At 44.4% G+C, this 22,992-nt stretch overlaps 1 protein-coding gene across 1 annotated transcript in view; it reads left to right on the top strand.

Moving 5' to 3' along the window:
• Positions 1-22,992, top strand: part of LOC136610028 (solute carrier family 23 member 1-like) — a 175,860-nt gene that overhangs the window by 10,347 nt on the left and 142,521 nt on the right. Inside the window, exons 3-6 of the mRNA XM_066589299.1 lie at positions 6,271-6,428; positions 11,234-11,396; positions 18,962-19,143; positions 20,641-20,758. Coding sequence (XP_066445396.1) covers positions 6,271-6,428; positions 11,234-11,396; positions 18,962-19,143; positions 20,641-20,758 — 621 coding nt within the window. The remainder of the gene's footprint in view (positions 1-6,270; positions 6,429-11,233; positions 11,397-18,961; positions 19,144-20,640; positions 20,759-22,992) is intronic.

The following is a 22,992-nucleotide window of genomic DNA, read 5'->3' as shown; positions in this document are numbered from 1 at the left end:
GCCCCAGGAACAATTCCGAAGCAGCAGTATAGTGGGAGCGCAATCTTAGTTCCATTTCAGTAGCTGCAGTATAGCCAAGGCCCAAGTTACATTTATGTAGCTAAAGTGTAGGCCAACCCCACACACCTTTCTGTACCATGAGTGCAGGCGAAGAACATAGAAATTGCTATGATTACACTGTAGGTGAGGGCCCAAAAAAATTGGTGTACCAACAGTACTAATGTACCTCAGTAAAAATTGGCCATGCCCAACCAAGATGGCAGGTGAAACCCATTAATCGCTTTGGTTAATGTGGCTTAAGTGGTAACTAGGCCTGGAGGCAGCCCAGTTTAACGAAAAATTGTTTCAAGTTAAAGTTCCAACGCTTTTAAGAGCATTGAAATGTATAAAAAATTGTTTAGAAAAATTATATGAGTGAGCCTTGTGGCCCTAAGAAAAATTGCCCGTTCAGCGTGATTACGTGAGGTTTCAGGAGGAGGAGCAGGAGGAGGAGGAGGAATATTAGACACAGATTGATGAAGCAGAAATGTCCCCGTTTTGGATGGTGAGAGAGAACGATGCTTCCATCCGCGGGTGCAGCCTACGTATTGCTTAGGTATCGCTGCTGTCCGCTGGTGGAGAAGAGAAGTCTGGGGAAATCCAGGCTTTGTTCATCTTGATGAGTGTTAGCCTGTCGGCACTGTCGGTTGACAGGCGGGTACGCTTATCCGTGATGATTCCCCCAGCCGCACTAAACACCCTCTCCAACAAGACGCTAGCCGCAGGACAAGCAAGCACCTCCAGGGCATACAGCGCTAGTTCAGGCCACGTGTCCAGCTTCGACACCCAGTAGTTGTAGGGGGCAGAGGCGTCACGGAGGACGGTCGTGTGATCGGCTACGTACTCCCTCACCATCCTTTTACAGTGCTCCCGCCGACTCAGCCTTGACTGGGGAGCGGTGACACAGTCTTGATGGGGAGCCATAAAGCTGTCCAGGCCCTTAAAGACTGTTGCACTGCCTGGGCTGTACATGCTGCTCGATCTCCGCACCTCCCCTGCTACCTGGCCCTCGGAACTGCGCCTTCTGCCACTAGCGCTGTCGTGTGGGAATTTTACCATCAGCTTGTCCGCCAGGGTCCTGTGGTATAGCAACACTCTCGAACCCCTTTCCTCTTCGGGAATGAGAGTGGGAAGGTTCTCCTTATAGCGTGGGTCGAGCAGTGTGTACACCAAGTAATCCGTAGTGGCCAGAATGCGTGTAACGCGAGGGTCACGAGAAAGGCATCCTAACATGAAGTCAGCCATGTGTGCCAGGGTACCTGTACGCAACACATGGCTGTCCGCACTAGGAAGATCACTTTCAGGATCCTCCTCCTCCTCCTCCTCCTCCTCCTCAGGCCATACACGCTGAAATGATGACAGGCAAGCAGCATGGGTACCGTCAGCAGTGGGCCAAGCTGTCTCTTCCCCCTCCTCCTCATCCTCCTCATGCTCCTCCTCCTGCTCCTGAACGTGCTGAGATATAGACAGGAGGGTGCTCTGACTATCCAGCGACATACTGTCTTCCCCTGGCTCTGTTTCCGAGCGCAAAGCGGCTGCCTTTATGGTTTGCAGGGAACTTCTCAAGATGCATAGCAGAGGAATGGTGACGCTAATGATTGCAGCATCGCCGCTCACCACCTGGGTAGACTGCTCAAAGTTTCGAAGGACCTGGCAGATGGCTGCCAACCAGGCCCACTCTTCTGAAAAGAATTGAGGAGGCTGACTCCCACTGCACCGCCCATGTTGGAGTTGGTATTCCACTATAGCTCTACGCTGCTCATAGAGCCTAGCCAACATGTGGAGCGTAGAGTTCCACCGTGTGGGCACGTCGCACAGCAGTCGGTGCACTGGCAGATTAAACCGATGTTGCAGGGTGCGCAGGGTGGCAGCGTCCGTGTGGGACTTGCGGAAATGTGCGCAGAGCCGGCGCACCTTTACGAGCAGGTCTGACAAGCGTGGGTAGCTTTTCAGAAAGCGCTGAACCACCAAATTGAAGACGTGGGCCAGGCATGGCACGTGCGTGAGGCTGCCGAGCTGCAGAGCCGCCACCAGGTTACGGCCGTTGTCACACACGACCATGCCCGGTTGGAGGCTCAGCGGCGCAAGCCAACGGTCGGTCTGCTCTGTCAGACCCTGCAGCAGTTCGTGGGCCGTGTGCCTCCTATCTCCTTAGCTGAGTAGTTTCAGCACGGCCTGCTGACGCTTGCCCACCGCTGTGCTGCCACGCCGCGCTACACCGACTGCTGGCGACGTCCTGCTGCTGCTGACACATCTTGATTGCGAGACAGAGGTTGAGGAGGAGGAGGAGGAGGGTGCTTTAGTGGAGGAAGCATACACCGCCGAACATACCACCACCGAGCTGGGGCCCGCAATTCTGGGGGTGGGTAGGACATGAGCGGTCCCAGGCTCTGACTCTGTCTCAGCCTCCACTAAATTCACCCAATGTGCCGTCAGGGAGATGTAGTGGCCCTGCCCGCCTGTGCTTGTCCACGTGTCCGTAGTTAAGTGGACCTTGCCACTAACCGCATTGGTGAGGGCGCGTACAATGTTGCGGGAGACGTGGTCGTGCAGGGCTGGGACGGCACATCGGGAAAAGTAGTGGCGACTGGGAACTGAGTAGCGCGGGGCCGCCGCCTCCATGATACTTTTGAAGGACTCCGTTTCCACAACCCTATACGGCAGCATCTCAAGGCTGATGAATTTTGCGATGCGGACGGTTAACGTTTGAGCGTGCGGGTGCGTGGCGGCGTACTTGCGCTTGCGCTCGAACACTTGCGCAAGCGACGGCTGGACGGTGCGCTGAACTACACTGCTGGATGGGGCCGAGGACAGCGGAGATGAGGGTGTGGGTGCAGGCCATGAGGCGGTAGTGCCTGTGTCCTGAGAGGGGGGTTGCATCTCAGTGGCAGGTTGGGGCACAGGGGGAGAGGCAGGGGTGCAAACCGGAGGCGCTGAACGGCCTTCGTCCCACCTTGTGGGGTGCTTGGCCATCATATGCCTGCGCATGGTGGTGGTGGTGAGGCTGTTGGTGTTGGCTCCCCGGCTGAGCTTTGCGCAACAAAGGTTGCACACCACTGTTCGTCGGTCGTCAGGCGTCTCTGTGAAAAACTGCCAGACCTTAGAGCACCTCGGCCTCTGCAGGGTGGCATGGCGCGAGGGTGCGCTTTGGGAAACAGTTGGTGGATTATTCGGTCTGGCCCTGCCTCCACCCCTGGCCACCGCACTGCCTCTTGCAACCTGCCCTGCTGCTGCCCTTGCCTCCCCCTCTGAAGACCTGTCCTGAGTAGGCGTTGCACACCAGGTGGGGTCAGTCACCTCATCGTCCTGCTGCTCTTCCTCCGAATCCTCTGTGCGCTCCTCCCTCGGACTTACTGCCCTTACTACTACCTCACTGCAAGACAACTTTGTCTCATCGTCATCGTCCTCCTCACCCACTGAAAGGTCTTGAGACAGTTGCCGGAAGTCCCCAGCCTCATCACCCGGACCCCGGGAACTTTCCAATGGTTGTGCATCAGTGACGATAAACTCCTCTGGTGGGAGAGGAACCACTGCTGCCCAATCTGAGCAGGGGCCCGAGAACAGTTCCTGGGAGTCTTCCCGCTCCTGAGCATGTGTCATTGTAGTGGAGTGAGGAGGCTGGGAGGAAGGAGGAGCAGCAGACAGAGGATTCGGATTTGCAGCACTGGACGGCGCAGAACTCTGGGTGGATGATAGCTTGCTCGAAGCACTTTCTGCCATCCATGACAGGACCTGCTCACACTGCTCATTTTCTAATAACCGTCTCCCGCGTGGACCCATTAATTGGGCGATGAATGTGGGGACGTGCCTCTCTCCTAATCGCGCAGCAGTCGGCTGCGACACCTGGATCAGGAGCTCGGCCTGTGCCCACACCCTCACTTGGGCCTACGCATCCTCGGCCGCGTCCACGTCCTCTAGGCCTACCCCTACCCCTCAGCATGCTGTATTACCAGTGATTTCCAAGCCAGGAAAAAAATTGGCGCAAGCCTGCAGCCAAAATAGAATTTTTTCCCTTGTTTTTCAAAGGACAAGCCACACTGCGTGTATTCAATGAATACTACTAAGTTTAATAACTGTGTTGTGGCCCTGCAAATGTGTCACAGAACTGCAGTGATGCAAAGTTATTCGCTACAGCAGATCAGGGATTTCCCATGCAGGAAAAAAATTGGCGCAAGCCTGCAGCCAAAATAGAATTTTTTCACTTGTTTTTCAAAGGACAAGCCACACTGCGTGTATTCAATGAATACTACTAAGTTTAATAACTGTGTTGTGGCCCTCCAAATGTGTCACAGAACTGCAGTGATGCAAAGTTATTCGCTACAGCAGATCAGGGATTTCCCATGCAGGAAAAAAATTGGCGCAAGCCTGCAGCCAAAATAGAATTTTTTCCCTTGTTTTTCAAAGGACAAGCCACACTGCGTGTATTCAATGAATACTACTAAGTTTAATAACTGTGTTGTGGCCCTGCAAATGTGTCAGAGAACTGCAGTGCTGCAAAGTTATTCGCTACAGCAGATCAGGGATTTCCCATGCAGGAAAAAAAATTGGCGCAAGCCTGCAGCCAAAATAGAATTTTTTCCCTTGTTTTTCAAAGGACAAGCCACACTGCGTGTATTCAATGAATACTACTAAGTTTAATAACTGTGTTGTGGCCCTGCAAATGTGTCAGAGAACTGCAGTGATGCAAAGTTATTCGCTACAGCAGATCAGGGATTTCCCATGCAGGAAAAAAAATTGGCGCAAGCCTGCAGCCAAAATAGAATTTTTTCACTTGTTTTTCAAAGGACAAGCCACACTGCGTGTATTCAATGAATACTACTACGTTTAATAACTGTGTTGTGGCCCTGCAAATGTGTCAGAGAACTGCAGTGATGCAAAGTTATTGGCTACAGCAGATCAGGGATTTCCCATGCAGGAAAAAAATTGGCGCAAGCCTGCAGTAAAACGTAGCTGGCTGCGTCTGATTTTTTTTAACGTTCTGCACGCAGCACACACGTACCCAGAGCCCCGAGGACTGTCAGAGGCAGGCGAAATAGAATTTTTTCCCTTGTTTTTCAAAGGAAAAGCCACACTGCGTCTATTCAATGAATAATGTATGTCTTCTAGCCCTGCCTACACAATTCTATCCCTGTAGTATTAATGCCGGGTGCAATGGTCTGCACAGCCGTTTTTGAGAAAGAAAAAAAAAATGCAACACTGCTAACAGCAGCCTGGACAGTACTGCACACGGATAGATGTGGCCCTAGAAAGGACCGTTGGGGTTCTTGAAGCCTACACTCACTGCTAACACTCTCCCTGCCTAACCACCACTTCTGTCCCTATTGCAGAGCGCAATGCTCTGCAGATCCAATTTTGAAAAAAAAAAAAAAAAATACAGTGCTAACACAGTACTGCACACTGTTAGATGTGGCCCTGAGAAGGACCGTTGGGGTTCTTGAAGCCTACACTAACTCCTAACGCTCTCCCTACAGCAGCACCAGCAGCAGCACTTTCCCTCAGCTAACTCACAAGGCATCTGTGGCGAGCCGCGGGAGGGGCCGATTTTTATACTCGGGTGACATCAGATCTCCCCAGCCACTCACAGTAGGGGGGTGGTATAGGGCTTGAACGTCACAGGGGGAAGTTGTAATGCCTTCCCTGTCTTTCAATTGGCCAGAAAAGCGCGCTAACGTCTCAGAGAGGAAACTGAAAGTAACCAGAACATCGCGTGGTACTCGTTATGAGTACCGAGCATCCCGAACACGCTAATATTCGCCCGAGTATCAAGCTCGGACGAGTACGTTCGCTCATCTCTAGTGTTTACCTTCCTAATAAAAGCACTTCCATCCTAAATCTTATATATACCTTTAATATGTTTGAAGGTTTTGGATCATGCCCCCTTTTTTTCTTCTTTCCTCCAGGCTATACAAGATGTAGAGTATTTTTAGGAAAATGAACTTTATTCTTTAACTTAAGCTGGAATATACATGCTTGTAAATAATGCTGATAGCAGCATGTCTGCCCATCAACATCATCACATATCCACACTGACCGCGTGATCAATATTCAGTTTTGTACTTAAGATACACCCCTTACATTGTGCCGCATACAAACTGTGAAAAAACTCTAAAATATATCTTAATAAATATTTACATGCAAGTGAAAATTGGCAACCTCTGTGCATTATTTTTGGAAGGAACATTTATTTTTTGTGGCCTCTTTTCAAAATGTTCACTTTCACAATCTTTACAGCATTATATTTTGGCCTTTGGAGGAATTATCGCTATTCCATTGATTCTAGCAGAACCTCTATGTGTGAAGCATGACAATGCAGTGAAAAGTCAGCTGATGTGCACCATATTCTTTGTGTCTGGCATATGTACAATTCTTCAAACAACAATTGGAACAAGGTAATAAGAATGCTGAACCTCTATCCAGTTAATACAATGTCTATTAAAGTAACTGACCATCAATTACACTAAACTAAAGTCTGCGTAGATTTACTATAATATAGTATTCTTCAATTTGAATACTGATAGGAAATCTAGAAAAATGTCTGTCTCCATATCACTTCAATATCTTTTAAATAACTTGTGACTTTTTTGTATAAGTAGATACCCACTATGTAAACTGGTGCAAAAAAGTCATCTTGATTTACAGCCTACAGTGAAAATGAAGTTTCTCACCAATAATATTGTGGACATGTTTATATTTTTAGGCATCCAATTGCTGATATCCCCACGATCCTCACAAGGATGGCTGTAGTAAGGCAGTATTGAGGTAGTGATCAAGTACAGTATTTGTACTGCCATCTCTCGTAACACTATAGGACAGACCATTGTTTTCACACTTTCCATAGGGTAGTATGGAGTAGCAGAATGTTTGCTCAGCCACCACTTTATTCAAGACCTCTTAACTGGAGCGGACAAGAAATGGGGGAGGCGTCCCGACCTCTAGTAGGGGTCCTAGTGGCCAAAATCCCACCAATCTAACATGTATCAGTTATTTTTATCCTGTGGATAATAAATATTACTTGTGGGAAACCAACCTAATTAGGGGGTGACACTTCTTTTAAAAGGGGTATCTGGTACTAAATTACTATAAAACAATCAAACTAAAGTTCTCAGTGGAAATCATAAACTCATGACAGATCCATCATTCAAAAGATCTGAAAGTGATCTGAAGGGCACTATTGACTTAAAGTGGGTCTGCCAGGGTTTCAGGGCAATTGCTGTAAACTATGTGATGGTAGGTTCTTATGAAATAATGTGGCACCTTTTAACCATGGTACAGTACATTCACCAATAGTTTAGAGAGGAAGCAAGAGACGATTAAAACAATTATAATATGTTTATGGGATGACTATTATAAAGCTCACCGTAAGGCTGATTTCAGACGAGTGTATTAAAACACAGTTTTGGATTATGGACATGTTCCAAAAGACATTGCATCTGTATGCATTCCATTCAGTTTTGCCTGTATTGGGCAAATACTAATTTGTATTTGCTCAAAAGAAAAGAATATAAATATGGAGGCAAATACTAGAGTATTTTCAGTTTTTGAAAAGTGGCCTTAAAAAATACAGTCATGGGAGTATAGCCCTATAGATTTATTTTATTATGGTCCTGTTATGCTCATGTGGGCAAACAAACACCGGGCCCACAAGAACGTGCCCCAGAAGCGGTTAGGGACCACCGGGAACAGTGTCAGGAAACGAACTCCGACTGGACATACTGGCAGAAGACACAAACAGGAACCAATTGACAACACACACTCACCATGCATAACTGTTCACATAAGCAGATATTATAGCTATAAAAGTACAAGGTATTGGTTCGTATATTGGCCAAAATACTTAAGCCCACAAGCCGCGATCAAGGCTCCTTGTTGTCTTGCAGGTCCCTACACTAGCAAGACAACATGTACCAGAGGACCCAAGGGACACCCTAGCCCAGAAAAGGCAAACAACCCAGCAGGACAAATCAGAGACAAACTAACATAAAACTGACAGAAAATTAATGTACAAACAGACATATACCAACCAGACACCAAACACACTAGGGCTAGCATGCAAGACAGAACAACCACATGGAACAGGACAGTTCACTCCTCATATCTAGCCACCAGCACAGACATACAGAGCATGACACTGTTCACACCATATACACGGAACACAGCTATCCACACCTAATGTCTGGCCACATGCACAAACACTGGACCAGCCCCTGTTCAAACATATAACACAGATACATGTATGCAAGACCAACAAACCCTAGAGTGAAGGGATACCAGCTTCCTCTTGTAGAGGGACTGGTGTATATATAGGCAGCAGACCTGAGGGGATTGGCCGGCAGGAAGAACTCCACACCTAGCCAGCTCAATTATCCCTCGCTTGTGAAGGTGTGCTCCTGGAACCCAATAGAACGACATATCCCAGCAGCATCACCTGACAGTACTTCCCCTTTAAAAAAGGGGCCTCTGGACCCTTAAGGCATAAGCAAAAATTAAAATTTATGCAACTCCTCCAAAAGACACCCACACAGTACAGGACTTACTCAACGGCCTAGTACAGCCACACATATGTCACTAACAGGATAGGCGTAGCGCAAGACTTATCCAACGTGCCTGATGCAAACACCCACCATATCCTGACCAGGAGGTAGAAAAAATATTGTGCAACAACTAAGCAGGACCAATGCGCCTTATGCAGAAGACCACTGAACAGTAGCCTGCACAGAAAATGCACCAGTCCAGAGGTGAAAAATGGAAACCCTCCCTCCTCACATAGCATGCACAGGACTTATCACTATGGGCCTAATGCGGACACCAGTGAGTCAGCAAGAGAAGGGAAAAAGCTCAGGTACATACCGCACAGGGGTCTGCAGCAAATGGAAAGGCTGGTCATTAAATTACATCTGTTGCACGCACCTCGTCGCAGGACGAACACTGGGACACAACTGGAACTCCGAACACAGGATGGGGGACTGACCCTGGGCTGCAGGGAGAATGGCAGGACCCTACCTAAAAAACAAGGCGATCGCCTCGATAAAGGCGGCCCCGCGCTGGAACCTCAGACTCGACAAACTCTGCAAAGGAGGTCAACTGAACCAGGCAGAAACTGAGACATTATGCATAACCCCACATACCAACATAATATATGAACATCACTCAGAACTCGTGCATGTCATGAATACAACCACAACTGTACTGAGCCACCACACCCACTGTACAAGGGGAAGGGACGCCAGGCATCACCCATCTGGCATACAAGGAACACTGTGGCAAGCATCACCTAGCCTGTAGCACGCACAAGAAAATCAGATGTTTGGAGGCTGCACCTGCCAAGGGGAGGGAGAAACCTGCGAGTGAATGCACCTGTGCGGTCACCGTACCACACACACTACTGGATGCACCACCACAGAAACGCCAGGAGGGGAGGAATAGCAGGTGTCCAAACCATCTGGGGGAAAAATACATAGACCAAGACATACAGAACATGACATTGTTCACACCATATACACAGAACAGGGCTATCCACACCTAAAGTCTGGCAACATGCACAAACACTGGACCAGCTCCTGTTCAAACACATAACACAGATACAGGCATGCAAGAGCAACAAACCCTAGAGTAAAGGGACACCAACTTCCTCTTGCAGAGGGACTGGTGTATATATAGGCAGCAGACCTGAGGGGATTGACCGGCAGGAGGAACTGCACACCCAGCCAGCTCAATTATCCCTCACCTATGAAGGTGTGCTACTGGAACCCAGTAGAACGACAGATCCCAGCAGCACAACCTGACAGGTCCCCTCAACATGGACCTAATATGGAGCAAAAACATACTTGTCTGAAAGCTGTAAAATTCCATTATCCATATGAGAAGATAGCCCTTGTGAGTATTTTAAGTCCTTAAAGAAATGGCTGGTACAAATTAAGAAGGCCATTTACGCAATAATCATACCAGAACTTCATTGTCAATCAGTATTGAGATAACAGGAACAAGGGAAGATAAAGCTGCTTACATGGTAAAATAATAAGTGATTGACAATTACTGTATTTACATTAATACTTATCAGCTGGGGTTGTTAGAAGGCTAGAGCAAGTAGTATCATTGTGTGAGCCTTGCAGGAGGCCAAAGTCGTAGCGGCAGCTCTGATTCCAATGACTGAAGGATGTTTAAAATTTTATGACTATTTGTAAAATCTAGTTAGAAACAAAGAGGGCAGAGAGGTGTAAACTATTGCAAAAGCCTCAAGAAAACAAATGCATTCACTATTATGGTGGCTTCATGACCATAATTCGCTGCGTGGCACCCACATTTGACAGTCACGCAGCAGACAGTAAATACGCAATGACATTGCATACATGCTGTGGGCTGCTGATCGCTATGCAATATCTTGGCATGTTTGCACACATAATACACACAAAGATAGAACATGCTGCAATCTTTATTGCATGTGTATTTCACACAATATGTGTGAGTGGTAGCATGGGAACCTATGGCAGATTGGTACAGCATTTTCCTCATACAAAACCCGCATGCTCGTATGTGCACAGTGTTTTGCGTATGCAATATGCAGTGAATAAAACCCATTGATTTCAATGAGTTCCTTCACATAAAGTGTATTTTGCACATGCATTTTCTTCACGCAAAAATAATATTCCAATTTAGGCCGGGCTCAAACGGGCAGACCAGATTCCACATGCGAGAGGCCTGCGGCAGATTCTGGGTGGGAGCCCAACTGGCATCCCTATGTACCTGATATTTCTGTATTGCGGATATTTATTTGTACACAATGTTATGGGCTGCGCGTCGGACGGCTTCCATCAACATCAATGAAGGCCATCTGCGTGGATTTTACGGCAAAATAGAGCGTGCTAAGATTTTTCTTCAGCTCACAGAATACACAATTCGTATTCGTGAGTGTGAACGAAAGAGTGAATTCGCAATCCAAATCCGCCCATGTGAGCCCAATATTAATGCTGCCCAATTGTGCAGAAATAGGTTTATTCCATGCATAGATGACAAAATTGCAAATGTCTATAAATAGTAGTGAAGTAATACAAAAGGCAGAGCAACGAGATATCATTTATTCAGTTGCACTTCTGCTATCCTAATTATTCCAGTTTTTGGTGTACACTATATTTTTGTACAATTATGGAGTAAGTCAAATGAATTATAAGTAACTGAATATTTTCTTTTTGATCCACAGATTACCTATTCTACAAGGAGGAACATTCAGCTTAATTACACCCACAATAGCAATTCTATCTTTGCCTCAGTGGAAATGTCAAAGTTCTGAAGTGTTCATGTTCAATGGAACTGGGAACTTTTCTATTAATAACACAGAATTGTGGCAGTCTCGAATGAGAGAAGTATGCTAGCTTTTATTCTATGACCAAACATATACAAATAACCAAAGGAATTACTTTTTTTTTTTCACAAATCATATCTCTTTCAAAGCATGCATGATAAAAAAGTTAAATACAGCAGTAAATCTATTTCTTAAAGGGTTAGTACATAATTGCTGCTCATGTAACAAAGCTCAGGATGTGCAAATATTTTTTTAGCCTTAGGGCTCCTTAAGACAGTCAGGGAGAGAGAGGGGGGACTCCAATCAATCCCACCTTTGTTGCCAATGTGTCACAGATTGACTAATCAGAGCACACTCACTGTTACCAATTGCCATGACAGAGCCTTGATCGATCACTGTAGAGGATTTGTAAGCATGGAGTATTTAGAACACAGGCAGATTTGTATACAGCATTCCCAGGCATCTGTATGCATGCAGAACGAAAGCTTAATTCACCCTCTGGACAGACTAACATCTCCAGCACACTACAATACCCACAAACACTCAGCTGCCACCACCAGCTTGTATATCACCAGTAAACTGGAACCTAGACTATGAATTATGAACACAATTTTTGAAATTATGGTTCATTTTAAAACGGACAAGGATTGACTAATAAATTGCAGATTTATTCTAAAAAAGACTAGCAGTGCTAAATATTTATAAGTATACAAAAATATACAGAAAAAGATTTTATAGTGGAGGTAAGGTTTGCAGGCATACACAACAGACAGTATTTTAAAACAAAGCAAGGAGAAAATAAATAAAGATACCAGATTAGAGATATTCGACCTAAACCTCAGTTTGTGCGGTGTCACTGAAGCAAATGGAAAATCCTTATACAGTAGTGTATCTCCGAAGTCTGACAACTGGGTCTCCGTGAGCCCCTGCTTCTTAAAGGTTTCCCCAGAACAAAACTCCCTTACCCTGAGGTCATTCAGGGAGGGGTGGGGGTAGAGGTGTTGTTACTTGGAAAATTCACAATTCCCTATTTTGGCAGTATCTCCGGAGGAGGTACTCCAATCAGGAATATCTGCCCAGCATGTTTCTGGTCATGATTTTATCTATTCAGCGATATCAAGCAAGACGTGTAAATTATAACCACATACATGGATACACCATTTGGGGGTGATACAGGGTCCATACCACAACATGTGTAGGTGCATTTCATTTAGCTGACCCACCCAATTCTAAAAATATAATTCATATCGGGCTAGGACCTTCACATGACTAATAACCCTTATTAAGAGATTTTCCCTAAATAAAAGTCTTTCGTGCCAGGGAGTCTGTGGGAACCATCTGAGGTGTCACACCTCACTGGCAGGGGGGTAATTAACCTCCCCCTATCACTGCCCTAACTTTATGGCCATCTGAACAAAGCCATTCCTAAGGCCACATGGTCATCAAAGGCCTGGCAGTTGTGAGAGAGGGGATAGACAAGGGGGAAAGAATGTCAGTTCAACTTTCCTAGTGTCCTGAACGGCAGCTGATGGACAGTTGGTTGATACTGCATCAGTCCTTATACCACACATATGAACGTATTTGTGCAGCCCCTGAACAGAGAATAGAACGCATTGATGTCAATAGGTTCATTCTTATTAACGATTTTATCTTTGCGCGCATTTTGCGTGCTCAAAGAATAGGACCTGCTCTTTTTTCCTGCGTATTTGTGTACCAGGGGTACCAAGTCTATGGGAGGTGCGCTAATGCATGCGCAAACCCATCGGGAAAATCACACACCAGGCTCTCATTAGGCTTTATACCCTTTTAAATCGGGGCTGGATGTGTGTCTCCCGCCCATGGGAACATGTTGTGCCTGTGCAAATACCTACAGGATAAATCTACTATAAAATCTAATCTAGGTCCCAGTGTGTGCTTTTCCCGCTAAGTTTGTGCAGCATATCGAACATCCCGTTGTGTGTTGCATGCATTTGCGCACCTCTCATAGACTTCTATGGGGACCTTTGATGCGCAAATATGCAGGAAAATAGAGCAGGTTCTATTTTTTTGCACATGCACAAAATGCACGCAAAAAAATCGTTCATGAGAACAAAGCCATTGACGTTAATGGGTTCTATTTTCTGCATGTTGTGCACGCTAATCCCATGAGCAATGCACAACACTAATACGTTCATCTGAAGGAGTCCTTACTCTATTTGACAATGATCTCAAGGATTGCAACTACAGGGAATGTAGCAATATATTTTCAAATCCTAGGTATTGTATGCACTAGCTGGCTACTGTATGAAACGGCATAGTAATATTTTTCTGGGTGATGCATGGCATTACTTGAGTACAGCGGGTACTCTCTGAATATCATATGCATGCCTTTATGAGTGCTTCAATTGAACCCCTTGTGTGAAACTAAGAAACAGAGATACACTTACCCTTCCATTTCTGCTAGGATCCAGCGCTGCAGCCCACTGCAGTCCTGGCGATTCCTTTGTCAGATGATGTTACAGGAAATCAGATGATCGATGTAGCCAATGTGAGGCTGCAGCATCATCAGCTGTTTTCCTGGCACGGGGGCTCACATCCTGAGTGTCATGATGCCAGGCCTCACATTGGCTGAAACGGTCACATGATTACCTGTGACATCATTGCATCGCACAAAAATCGCAGAAGCACAAACTTGCATTAGAGAGTCCCATTGACATTTGCAGTAAAAAAAAAAACATCGATATCACAGCATTGAAAAAATGCTAGTGGGTAAAAGTCCTAAGGGCTCTTTCCGACGAGCATATATCGGCTGCCGTTTTCACGGCCGGCCGATATACTCTACTATCTGGGACATAAAACCTTCTGAACGGGCGCACAAATCTAACGTTTGTTCGCCCGTTCACACGGCATGGGCCCCGGTGCATATATGCCGAAGCTGCCATGTCATTTAGCCGCCTTCTTCCCTCCCCCTCACCATCTCATTTTCTCTCTCCTCCCCTCCAGCTGATTCCAATGGGAGGCAGAGCTAAGCGCCGCCCCATCCCACCTCCTACCAATGTTGGCTGTGGACAAGGGGCGGGACAGGGGTGGAGCTAACCTATATTGGCCGGCCGGGCGCCTTTACGTCACAGAAATACGGCAATGTGATCTGATGCATTGGATTCCATTGCATCAGATCACAGCATATATCAGGCGACCGTGAAAGCGGCGGGCCAATATACGCTCGTGGGAAAGAGCACTTAACGATAAAAGAGGAGCTGAACGATGATCGTTCAGTGTAAACAGCAGCCGTTCAGTACTGAACAGCCGCTGTGTTAAGTCAATGGAGAGGGGCAGGGTAGCGCGAGGAGTGATATCTCCTCCTGCCACCCCAGTGTGGGCCAGCAATACTAGCTTCCGTGCAGCAGTATAGGAGCTAGCATGTGCGGGGACAAGTGTCAGGTATCGTTTGCCCGACATTTGTCCCATCTAAATGGGCCTTTACACATGCAGTTTTTATGCATACACTCGTGTGAGCCTGGCCTTAAACTAGCCATAAACATTACGTTAGATTAAACATTATGTAACCGCTCCTATGAGCCGGCCCTCTATTATATCTGTTGTTTTTTTGTTTATCTTTTTTAAGAATTGCTTTTATTATTATCATTATCAAAGAAATGGGAATCAAATTCAAACATTTAGAGCTGGAATCAAAGGGATTATCATTAAAACATTCTGAAAATGCAGATTCCTAATTTGTTGACTTTGCTATATAAATAAGATTATTATTATAATTATCCTCCTCATCATTTGCTGCAGAGAACTGAATGAAACACGCTGCAACACTTCAAAAAGGGTTTGAATGTTTTAAGAGCAAAAGTAAACACATATGGATCAACGTAGCAGACGGTAAAACTTCCTGCCGCTAGCAAGGCCCCGTCTAAGAATTAAAGGAACATACTTTTCCTGTTCCAACAAAGGCTCTGACCTTGAAATCACTCTTCCCTAGATTATTTTTAGTTTTGCTAATCTTTAGTTGTTATTGTTTCCCATTTTCTCTAATACCGCAGATAAGTATATTGGAGATTGCAGAACAGGGGTTAATGTTTGGATGGTGTTAATATGTTCTCATTGTTGGTGTGACAAGCGAATGAATATTGTGTGGTGTTCACTTCTCTTTTCCTATTATGAAGCTCAGGAAAGTGAGTCAGTGTTTGGTGAGATGTTTTGTCCAGCAATTAAATACACTCCACCCTTTTCCTGCATTCAACCAAAATGCATCCCAAATGCTTCCTCTGGTTGCATTTCTGTCATGTTTTCAGAATGCTCTCCGTCTCAATCAGGTCACACAATGTTCTGGAAATCTTCACTTCTTGGTGGTTTTAATCATAATATTTAAGCTGGCTTCATAGTGGAGTTTGGGTGGGTTGGGAGCAACAAACCAACATTTCTTTTGCAGACAAGCCTAGCATGCGATACAAATTATCTCCTGATAAGAGTCACAAATCAGCAAAAGAGGAGTCAAGGCAAGTCATGACAGACATGTTTTTCTCACCTTCAACCTTCTGGTAGACATACAGAGAATTCAGTCTTTACTTCTGCATTCCAAATAAAGTCAGAGTTTTATGATTTGTTCAGATCCGCCAGTGGTAAATATATTATTATTATGTAGTTAAACTGTTTTGTTCTAAGAGTATAAAAATCTCATTGGAAATGGTGGAAACATAAGGAATTTAAAGAATGTAGATTGATAGGTTAGGCATCCATTCAAATATTTCTTTCTACTATATGGGAAAAGCAATCAGAAAATACACAACTTTTTTTGTGTGACCTGTTTATGAGAAATTTGCATAAAAAGTTCCCTGGCACTCTTCCATGCCAAGTTTAATTGGAACAATGAATGCTTTCACTGTAGGGTTTATTGCTGAAGTTTACTGCCAGTTTCACAGAGGGATCACGGTCAGATCTTCAGGAGAGTTTCTGCAATCCTTCTTACCATTGAACATCTATTTTAAGCTATATATTAACGTGACAATTTCACTTTTTCTTATTTGTAAAAAGTATTTACTGTTAATAATTAGAGGTGAGAAAAGATTCGGGGGCCGGCGGGGGTGAGCGGTGAGTTGTGGGAGTGAGCATAGGGGAGAGGGGGGGGAGATCTCCCCCTGTTCCTCCCCACTCTCCCCCGCCGGCCCCTGAATCTTTTGGCACGAGCGGGCATGTACTCGAAAATGGCAATACTCGCTCGAGTATTTTGCCTTAACGAATACGCTCGCTCATCTCTATTAATAATTAGAGATGAGCGAACGTGCTCGTTTAAAGCAATTACTCGATCGAGCATCCCTTTTTTCGAGTAATTGCCTGCTCGGGCGAAAAGATTCGGGGGGCGGCAGGGTGGAGCGGGGGGTGGCAGGGGGGAACAGGGGAGAGCTCTCTCTCTCTCTTTCCCCTCCACCCCCTACCGCAACCCCACGCTCACTCCCGGCGCCCCCCTCATCTTTTTGCCCGATTAGGCAGTTACTTGAAAAAAGCGTTGCTCGATCGAGTAATTGCTCTAAACGAGCACGTTCGCTCATCTCTATTAATAATCATACCAGAGAGTGCATGGCAAACTTTTTAAAATAGATTAATGTAACTTTCTTAAATGTTAAAATTGGTATCCAGTTACTCAGATCACTTACATGAGAGGATGTTACTTCATACTCACTGGCTTTCTGCTTGTTAATTAACCTTTATATTCAAACATAATATGAGGAATCTTTGCCATTGATGTCATTCAAATCCTGTTATGTGGTCATTGGTTCAGTTTACTACCCTAACCCTAAATAATAATAATAATAATAAACTTTATTATTAAACATATTCCCCAGCGCTATATCTAAAGTGTTATGGCAAAATGTTTTTTGTTGGCATTTTCACTCACAGCCAGCATCTAGGGCATATGCCCAGGTAGCTGTGCCACTGACTTCCTGGTCCCAATGTACAATCTGTAACAGGTCTCTCCAATACCATGCACTGTTTGTAATACTAGTGTGTTCTTATTTGGCAGATGGGATTTTTGGTCCTCTAGGCACTAGGGCTGGGGTAAAGCTACAACCTCCATGTCCCTGTGTTCGATAAATGTAAATAATTAGTTTACATAGTATAATTTGAGCTTCTTGACCCAAGACACTAATATTTGTGGAAATCACAGTTCTGGTTGTATAAGCAGATACCATACATTTCTATAGTAAGTGGTATCTTTCTACATGATAGGCTTTCTTCCAAAATGTTTGGTCTTTGTGAATAAAATTTAGTATAGGTTGTCACCTGGAGGAAATGAGATGATATTCACTGAAAGATAAGGAGCCTAGAGCAAACTCAAATCTACAGAAAAAAGGACAATGTCACATTCCTCATCACGTTTCAGTGCTAGTGAAAGGAATGGTTCACCCCTACACCTCTTACCGTCCAATGAAATGACACCGATGTCACCCGTTAACTGAAACAATCTCATCAGTCTGCTGATTACTAGGAAATCTTTGAAATATGGTCTACCAGTCAATTAAAACCATCAGGGCAAAATGAGTTGTCTTCTTGACCTGGCCAATTAAACCACACCGAAATAGTAAAATCTCTCACCTTATCAGGTCCATATCCAACCTGAAAAACTATTTTATATATTTTTACACTCCTGTGTTCAAAAAATTGGCCCTAATTTATCACATCTTTACCTATACTCTGCACTAGGGATATGCCTTTGGTTATATCTGTGTATTTGACATTCTAAACTATAATAACTTCTGCATTTACACGCTACCTTTACAATTAATTTTATGCACACAGAAGAGGTATATGAAGTATGTAGAAGGCTGTATGGTGGCAATACATTTGCCTACTATGGTTCTCCTTCTGGCTTCATGTGTCACAGGTGTTCTCTCCTTAAAGCTTCTAGGAAAGAATCAAACTACTAACGACAGCCTGTGAGGGAGTGAGTGGGTTTGTGAGTCACTTACATGCTCCGCCCCTGATCACATGATGGTGACATCATCACAGGTCCTTAGGCACATGGCTGCTGTCCAGCTAGGTGTTTGTTAGTATTCCATAGCAACTGAGGCCACAAGGGGTTTGTAGTCTACCTGTAATCTGCACAAGGATGCAGGACCTTTGATAATGTCACCGTCATGTGATCAGGGGCGGAGCATGTAAGTCATTCACTCCGGGTGAGTGTCACCATCATGTGATCAGGGGCGAAGCATGGCAGTGATGTCATCACAGGTCCTTCATCTCCACTGTTGTGCTGCTTCTGATCCCTGTTGTATCGGATGAATAATGAATGTAGCAGTGCTGTGTGGCACCAGAAACACTGGTACTATCATTTCCTAATGATTACTAGTAGTTCCATAACTGGCATGGGGTAAAGCCTACCATATACAAGATTGGAGACATATGGTGGGAAAGTAGGGCCCCATGCCCCTCTGTGGCTGTCCTGTTATGGCTTTATACATAACACAGCTGTGTACATAAAGCCTTAGGAAGTTTTGTATGAACCAATTATGTACCTTTTATATTGTATAAGGTAGTGTATGTACATTCATTCATTTAGTCATTCTTTGCAGTACATAATTTGACAACATAAGAAAGCAGCCAATTAAAAAAACATTAATCTTCATTTTATTTGTTTTCCAGATTCAAGGTGCAATTATTATTGCTTCCCTTCTTCAGTTGTTTTTGGGCTTTTCTGGACTAATTGGACTATTATTGAGATTTATTGGACCTCTGTCTATCGCGCCAACCATTACACTTATAGGACTGTCCTTATTTGATGAGGCAGGAAAAAAATGTGGCAGTCATTGGGGAATAGCTGTATTGTAAGTCCAAGAATAATAATCATATCAGATGTAAATATATATAAACTTTTACTTAACAGTTTATTTATTTATTGCAGATCCATTTAGCTGGAAGGTTAATCCTTATTAGTATTTAAGTCAGGCTTAGACAACTTTCACATGGTAGTATTTTGGTCAGTATTTAGCATCAGAATTTTGTGAGCCAAGCCAAAAGTAGATGATACACAGAGATAAGGATAATAGAAAGATTTATATCTCTTCCATGTTGTAGACCCACTCTTGGTTTTAGCTTACATAAATGCTGCAGTGTGAAGGCAGCATTTCGTACTTCTTAAGGGCACACCCAAACTGGCTTTTTCTTTTGAGTAATACAAATTGATGCACTTTAGCAGTGGTTGTCCCATAGAAACAGATGCATAATTTGAAGCCACCTGCCAAACTGGTTGTTTTTACATTGCAAAAATGATTAGTACGACATGAATGCAAGCCAACACCGGCAATCCGCTGAGCTACAATCCTTGGCACTGCTGCTACTAAGTAAGCTTCACTGTGCCTGTATGCAATGAAGAGGTTATGAGAGAGCTGCAACCTCTTCAAACAGCTGATCGGCAAGGATTTAGGGAGTTGGCCTCCCACCAATATGATACCATCAATATAAAGGTCCAAGAAAATCTCTTTATAACTGTATTTTCTGTATCCCCATGTATCCAAATTGTTGCTCTTCTATTTGTAAGTGAGAAAAAAGTGTTTTTCAACTTTTACCTCCAACAGAAGGCTCTGATTTCTACTATTCCTTTATATACGCATACAATGATCTGTATAGAAGAAAGCAGGTTTCATCACCGACACAGAAAGGGTTCTTTACTGTAAGAGCAGTGAAATTGTGGAACTCTCTGCCTGAGGACGTGGTGATGGCAAAATCCATAGAGGAGTTTAAGAGGGGACTTGATGTCTTTCTAGAGCGGAAGGATATTACAGGATATAAATCTTAGGTGACCAGAGGGATGTTGAGTCGGGTCTTACAGACAGGTAGGAACTAGTGCAGGCTGAACTAGATGGACGTTGTCTTCATTCGGCCTAACATACTATGTTACCTATGTGCCCATGGGCTTCCATGAGTTTAAGTGCAATAGGCTACACTTTTCTATACACTTGAAAAAAAAGATATGCCAACATAAGCAGGCACAATGGATGCCAAAAGGGCACTCTTTTGCCATCCAACCTGGGAATGTGGTCCTGTGGATGTGTTCAGCATATGCTCAGTGGAGTGTGACTATAACCTAAGTTTCTACCATAGTCAACCATGTTAATGGCTATATTTGGTCACTCAACAGAATGCAAGTATACAAAAATGCTTTATGGTTTCCTCCCTCATGCCCCTTTGCAAGTTTGAAAATCTTGTGTATGTTATAGTATATTAATATGGTAACATTTACACCAAATTTTTCCCGAATGCTTGGAATTATAAACAAAATTCATGTTTATTTTTGTCTTTCATTTTCCATATTTGTGTTGCAGAACCATTGCCTTAATTATAATTTTCTCACAGTATCTGAGAAATATAGAAGTGCCATTAATATTGTATAGTAAAGGAAAATGGAAAATCAGCAAGTATCCTATTTTCAAGTTATTTCCAGTAAGTTATACATGCATACAATTGAATTATAATAGAATTATGTTTAACGGGAGATGTGTCGTAATATGTTTGTTAATTATTAATCGTTAGTAGTGTTATTCATCATGATTTGCTGGACAGTAAAATTGCCCTGATTTTTGACAAATCAGATAAATTTGACCCAAAAAATCATTGGAAAATTGAATTTCCCCAAATTCCTGCTACGGAGGTCAGAGTGCAGCCAATGAGCAGCCAGGATGCCTTGCTGATATCACCAAATGTGTCCTCCATCTTGCATGTGAGCAGCAGTTTCATTAGATGCCCGCATCACATGGCCTAGCCATATATAACATAGGCACAGTGTAACCAGCAGGTATTTTACAGTTGAGCATAGGACAGAGAAGCTGCACCACATTTACATGCCTATATAACACATGGTCTGCTCTTAGGGAAATATAGTCTACAGAGGATATATTGCTGCTAGTGTAAAAACTTGCATACTAGCACAGAAGTAAATGGGGTTGTATTGGAAAAAGCTAAAAAATAAGCTGCATGATATTTACATGCCTATATAAAACATAGGAAAATATATTTTGACAAGGATATATTGCTGTTGGTGTGAAAGCTTGTATACAGTAGAGAAGTTAAATGGAGGATTGTATTGGAAGGGCCAGAAAAAAGAGATATGTTTATGTGCTTATACGAAATGTGGTCTGTACATTGGATGAGATATTTTGCAGACCATATACTTCTGTTGCTGTCACTGAGCAAAGCAGACAGACAAACTGCGCTTTGGCATGGGAAATATTGCAGTTTTCTGTTTGTGGCCTCAGACGTTGTTCAAAGTCACCAGTCTAGCAACTACAAATTATTTGAAGGCCTAATGGCCCTTTTTCACGGCTGTACTGTTGTATCTTGTCTCTGCTGGAAATGTGGGTGGAGACAAGAGGTTGTGCTGCTGGAGTAAAATGGGACACCCACAGCTGGCTATTGGTCCCCAACTCCCAGGTAATTTCCACCCCCACCCCCTCAGCATACCTCCCCACTGCTGTCAGAGTGCCTGTCGCTTGAACTTATCTGCTCCCTGCTTGGGACAACCACTGTTTCCTGGTAATCTCACCTCCCCGCTGCTGTCACTGTCCCTGCAGTTTGGAGTTATCGGCTCCCTGCTCCGACGTTGTCCATAGTGACTCTCCCTGGCGGCCTTCCATTAGCACTGCAATGTGTCTGGTGCTTTTAGGCTCCCCTCTGTCTGTTCCTGCTGTCATTCTCTGTGCTGTCACATCAGTGCTCTCAAATCTTGCAGCGCTGATGACAGGCCAGCTGGAGACACTCACAACAGACAGTGCAAGAGCAGCGAGGCAATAGCTCCAAGCACCACGGCCAGTGACAGTAACGGGAAGGTGAGATTATCGGGGGGAGAGTGCTTGTCCAGAGCGGGGAGAAGATAAATTGAAGCGGCAGGAACAGTGACAACAGTGTGGAGGTGACATGAGGGTGGGGGTCCAGGGGGATTAGTTTGGAATCAGCTTTGGGCGTTCCATGTTACTCCAGCAGCACAACCCCTTGTCTCCACCCACAGTTCCGGTGGAGACAAGATACAACAGAACCTTACACAGCATGATTATCATTCAGAATAATTCAGATTCCCATGCTCCCAAGGGAATCTTAATGATAAATGTAAATGGATACAGCCATTGAATGCCTGAATGAAAAAACATGTTGTAGTAGATAACCAACAGCACTAAAATGGGAAAAATACCCTCTCAAGGGGAGGCTTTGGGGCTGCACAGTCACGAACAGAAGATGGACCACTATCTTCCTTGATGCATCGTGATATCCAGATATAGTGACAGCAGCTCAAATCAACGTGATATCCAGATATAGTGACAGCAGCTCAAATCACGTGATATCCAGATATAGTGACAGCAGCTCAAATCACGTAATATCCAGATATAGTGACAGCAGCTCAAATCATTATGTGATATCCAGATATAGTGACAGCAGCTCAAATCAGATTTGAGCTGCTGTCACTATATCTGGATATCATGTTGAATGAAAAAACATTATACTATTACTGGATGGCCACCCTCCTTGATTCCAGCTACAAGGAAAAAAATGACAAATTTAATTCTGGCAGAGGAAAGAGACCTCAAAATTCAGCAGTATCAGGACAGATTGCTAAGTAGCTTGAACAGAGCATTTCCCATGGCCGTATCGACAATGGATTACAGCTCTGCAGCTCATGGCGGAAG

The sequence above is a fragment of the Eleutherodactylus coqui genome, chromosome 2, assembly GCF_035609145.1.
Source record: "Eleutherodactylus coqui strain aEleCoq1 chromosome 2, aEleCoq1.hap1, whole genome shotgun sequence".
NCBI classification, from domain to species: Eukaryota; Metazoa; Chordata; class Amphibia; order Anura; family Eleutherodactylidae; genus Eleutherodactylus; species Eleutherodactylus coqui.
This window is presented reverse-complemented; position numbering and strand designations above follow the sequence as displayed.